Genomic DNA, 5,266 nt, shown 5'->3' with positions numbered 1-5,266 from the left:
GGGACAGAGGAACCATGTCAACTAACAGAAACAAAGATCGACTCAAATTCCTTTTGAAACGACTCTATTCCACTGCATTCCTTACACTATATCTCAAGGAAATGATAATAAAGTGATCATTTCTGTTTGTTGTCAGGTTCCGAAGTCCCATTCGAGCGTCGCGCCGGGGGTCATCACTTAGCAAATGAACAGTAAGCGAGAGACGGGTACGATACACAAGAAGAGGAAAAAGACTACAAATCTTATCGAACATGCTCACAGGTTCTCATAAGAGATAAACGTTGTGGACATCTGAAATAGGAATTACTATTAAAGATGGCGGAGGAACCGCAGTCAGTATGGCAGAAAATCGACCATACAGTCATTCCTGTCGTGAACCTCGAGGTCAGGGAGGTTCGCGAGGTACTATGGGAGAAGATACAAGAACCCACTTCTCAGAGAAAGATAATTTTAGTAATAGTTTCCATAGCACTGCTGTTGGACAACATGTTGTATATGGTGATTGTGCCGATTATTCCAGACTATCTCAGATATATCGGTGCATGGGGCGAGGCTGGTTACGATCATGTCGTTACCTTAGCACCTTACAAGGAGGGTAATAAAACAATTACACCTACAAAAATCATTCCAGCATCCCACGAGGGGCAAGAATCAGCTACAGGAGTATTATTTGCATCTAAAGCAATAGTACAGCTCATGATCAATCCCTTTTCTGGTGCCTTAATTGACCGTATCGGGTATGACATACCCATGATGATTGGACTTATAATAATGTTTCTATCAACGTCAATCTTTGCATGCGGGCGAAGCTACAGTATGTTGTTCTTTGCGAGAAGTCTACAAGGAGTGGGATCAGCATTCGCTGATACTGCAGGTCTGGCTATGATTGCAGACAGATTCACAGAAGAAGCTGAGCGTTCTAAAGCTTTAGGTATTGCTCTCGCTTTTATCAGTTTTGGTTGCCTTGTTGCACCACCGTTTGGAGGTGCCTTATACCAATTCGCTGGCAAAGAGGTCCCATTTCTGATTCTTGCATTGATATCGCTATTAGATGGATTCATGTTGTTGCTGGTAATGAAACCACTAAAAACCCAAATGAAGGAAGCTAGCCAACCCAAACCAGCTGGTACACCAATATGGAAACTTCTAATGGACCCATACATTGCTGTTTGCGCTGGAGCACTTATGATGTCAAATGTGGCTTTAGCATTTCTCGAGCCCACAATCTCTCTATGGATGGAAGACAATCTCACGAAAGATAATTGGAAAATTGGTATGATATGGCTACCAGCATTCTTTCCTCACGTGCTTGGCGTAATAATCACGGTGAAAATGGCGAGAAAATATCCTCAACAGCAGTGGTTAATGGCTGCTGGTGGCCTGGCTCTGGAAGGTTTATGTTGTTTCATTATACCTTTTGCGAGCTCGTACAAAATGCTAATGATACCAATTTGCGGAATTTGTTTTGGTATTGCTCTCATCGATACTGCTCTGTTACCGACACTTGGTTATCTGGTCGACGTTCGCTATGTATCAGTTTACGGAAGCATTTATGCAATAGCTGATATATCTTACTCCTTTGCATATGCTGTAGGACCTATAATTGCAGGTGAAGTAGTTGAAGCCATAGGCTTTACAGCTCTGAATCTCTTCATAGCTTTCAGTAATCTCTTGTATGCCCCAGTACTGATGTACCTACGTCATATCTACGACTTTAAACCATTCGAAAACGAGGCCAATATATTGATGGGAGATCCACCAGAAAAGGAATATCAAACTTACAGTATGCAAGATCAAAGGCCAGTTAATGGAGAATATAAGAACCATCTGGAATATTCTAACATGCAAGGGCAAACTGGAGGGATCCAAGAGTCGAATGTGGACGCCAATACCGGAAACTACTCGTACGACCAATCTTATCAAGGAGGCTATCAAAATTATAGTCAGGGCTATGACCAGCAACAGCAACAAGGGTATCAGCAGGAGTATCAACAAGCTCCGGAACAGGGGTACAATCAGCGTCAGTTGCCGGCACAGCCTCAGCCTGCTAGCAACCCGTTCCGAGCTGGCACTGCACCACCACCAGCGCCTGCTCCAGTCGCTTCAAATCCTGCGCCGGGGCCTGTGAAAAACCCCTTCCGACAAGGCTTTTAGAACACCTAATCAATGTTGTCTATATTTTTTGAATTTACTTGTTGTGTAATTATAAATGTCTTTTGGGTATTACTTCGATCACTGAGCTGCGTAACATCAGCGGCGAGTTATTTAGTGTCTGACTAGATGTCTATTTAATAGCTGTGCTTTGTAACTATGTAGTAAGTATATTATTGACTGCTTTCAGAATGGCCCTATGGAATACTGAGTGGATATTGTGTACCAGATTCTGTATTAGAACCATGGTACTGTACGATGGAGACTTCAAGTCTTACTTAGATAATGTACTTAGAAGGAAAGGTACAGAAGTGTGATATGAAATGTTGCTATTCTGGAGGCAGTTCTCCTTGTTGATCTTGTATTGTTCGGATATAATAACTGTTGATTATGCCTTCTAAACTGTATAGATTAATATCAAACTAACAAGACAAGCCGATGCGTGACCAAACGTAATCTAGCGTATATACTAGAATTAGAAAATAGTTTAAGTCCAGAGAAAGGTTAGCGTACATTGCTCCGATTACTTACATCTAATAATCGACGGGTTATAAAGAACGTTTAAGAACATAGCTGATTCATATTAATAACACAGAACAATTTAATATATACTGAATCTGATAATATTAAAAATGATACAGTATATATTGTAAATTAAATAATAGATAGCAAAGATGCTTTAGAACTTGTTTAGTATGAATCAGAATTGTTTGAATTTACAACTTTGGTGATGCGAATATAAGGTATGAAACCATGGCTTAAAGCATTAATGATAAATTAATTAAGGTAGAAACTGGTAAAGAAAGACTTACATTATGCACAGTAGGTTTTAGTGTAAGGAAGCGCTACTAAGCACTATTCAATGTAAGGGCCTAAGAAATCATATATATTATTAATTCTTTTGGCACCTTTAAAGTTATTTTAAAATTAAGTACAGCACGTGAAATTATGTCTAAAAATATGTTTATCTAACAACAGACATAATAATGTTTCATAATCGTTATATTGAATGATTATGTTAATGGCACTGCTGACTTATCAATTGATAATCAAATCGTAGATAATTATTAAAATTACGATTTGCATACTGAAATTGTATTTGTATTGCATCGGAATGCAAATATTTATAATATAATATTAATAAATGATAAATTTCTAATGTCTATTAATGTCTATATTTGGAATAATCATAATGATGTTGAATGCTGACGTGATTGCAAAAAAAAAGGAAAGAAAACTTTAATACATTATCTTATAATTATACAAATCATACTTATGTACATAGTTTCGAAAAGTGTCTTTGTATTATTACAAATTAATCAAATTACAGCAAAGAAAACAAGAAACACTTCAAACAAAATCATTAGAAATTTACCTCAGAAATTTCGAAATGGATTGATTATAACAATTAATTAATAAATATTCATAATTTTTCAATTAACACAATATCATTAATATGATCATTATAAATTCTAATTTCAATTATCTGTCCATCATTAAATAATGCATAACATTATTACCAATATTATTGTAGGGATATGTCATTATAATATCAATTACACATATGAATTAATCAATATCAATTATAATATCAATTAGTAAATTAGTTAAGGGACAACTTGTGATAAAGTTGCAACCAAGGTAACGAAACATATCAGAATCTTTTGATTCAATTAGGCTAAGTGGATTATATATAATTAAATTGTATAATTCTGTAAGTGTACAGCGGTAAGTAGACTGTTTTCTTCAATTGTACATTTATGTACTTAGGTTAGTATATTTTATTAATTAGCGATTATGTGCTGTATTAATTACAATGTGATATTGTCATTCGGACGGATGATATTTTAAAAGAATATAACATGATTCTCATTTAAAAAATATATATGCAATCATCATCATCGCAGCCCGGAAGACGTCCACTGCTGGACATAGGCCTCCCCCAAAGATCTCCACGACGATCGGTCCTGCGCTGCTCGCATCCAATGCCTTCCCGCAATCTTGACCAGATCGTCGGTCCACCTTGCTGGAGGCCTTCCCACGCTGCGTCTTCCGGTCCGTGGTCGCCACTCGAGGACTTTACTGCCCCAACGGCCATCTGTCCTACGAGCTATGTGCCCTGCCCATTGCCACTTCAATATGCAATAATATTATATAATTATACAATTTAATAATTAATTTATATAATTAATTAAATTATGAATATTATATAATTTATTCAATTATTAATAATTAAATGTTAACTAGCTACACGCTCGGATGTACATGTCGTGCTCTATCTAATCCTAAAAACTGTATTAAAATCCGTTGGGGAGTTCAAAAGATCTAAGCCTGTTCGCTTAGCAGAAGCGTATTCATTTTATACTATGTAAAGATATATAAAAAAATTATGTTTGTACGTTTGTGTATTACATTGATCCTTTTTTGTTTTTTAAACATTAATAGTAATATTATCCATCCGAATGACGAGAAAAATTAATTTGCACAAATTAAAAAAGATACAAACTTATATGATTTCTAAAGTAAAATTGTACAAGAAAAAGTAAAGGGCCCGACATGTCAATTGAAAGATTGTATAAATAAAATGATTAATGTGAATATTATGTGTTAAACTGTTATATTGAGAATGCTAAGGTAACGTTATTTTGTGTTGCCTACTTATTACGCTTGAAAAGTTACGTGAATGTATGATTAATTAAAAAATAATATATTCGCATTGCATTTTGAACTATAAAAAAATAAATATAGAATCCAGCCTGCAGAGTACAATAGTAATGATAGTGGAACCTACTCGTACATGCACAAAAATACTTTCGGCACAAAATATCTACTTTTAATTATATTTAGATAGTTGCATATCTAACCTATGGTATTTATTACCACAACGGGCACTATAGATCATTATTATTATAATTAAATTGATAAAATCAAATATTCGCATTTATATATGTAAATTATTGTAAATTTGTCAATTTGCGTGTCAAATTCTCCCGAAATTCAATTAATTAGTAGAGCCAGGACAAAGAGTCATAATATTTATAATAAGACATAATTGTACCGTGTATTTGGATATAATATATAAAATTTAATTTATTTATAGTGTATTTATAAGTAG

General features: G+C 35.1%; 1 protein-coding gene across 1 annotated transcript; it reads left to right on the top strand.

The window, feature by feature from the left end:
• Window positions 1–315: 315 nt before the first annotated feature.
• Window positions 316–2,154, top strand: LOC131848694 (vesicular acetylcholine transporter). The gene has a single exon (XM_059198623.1). It carries the CDS (start codon window positions 316–318, stop codon window positions 2,152–2,154), a length of 1,839 nt encoding a protein of 612 aa, XP_059054606.1.
• The last annotated feature ends 3,112 nt before the right edge of the window (window positions 2,155–5,266 follow it).

Source organism: Achroia grisella, unplaced genomic scaffold, assembly GCF_030625045.1.
Source record: "Achroia grisella isolate CSIRO2021 unplaced genomic scaffold, CSIRO_AGI_Agris_v1 utg567, whole genome shotgun sequence".
In the NCBI taxonomy this organism is placed as follows: Eukaryota; Metazoa; Arthropoda; class Insecta; order Lepidoptera; family Pyralidae; genus Achroia; species Achroia grisella.
This window is presented reverse-complemented; position numbering and strand designations above follow the sequence as displayed.

Coding starts and splice junctions, on each gene's coding strand:
- LOC131848694 (XM_059198623.1), top strand. CDS start 316: ATGGCGGAGGAACCGCAGTCAGTATGGCAGAAAATCGACCATACAGTC.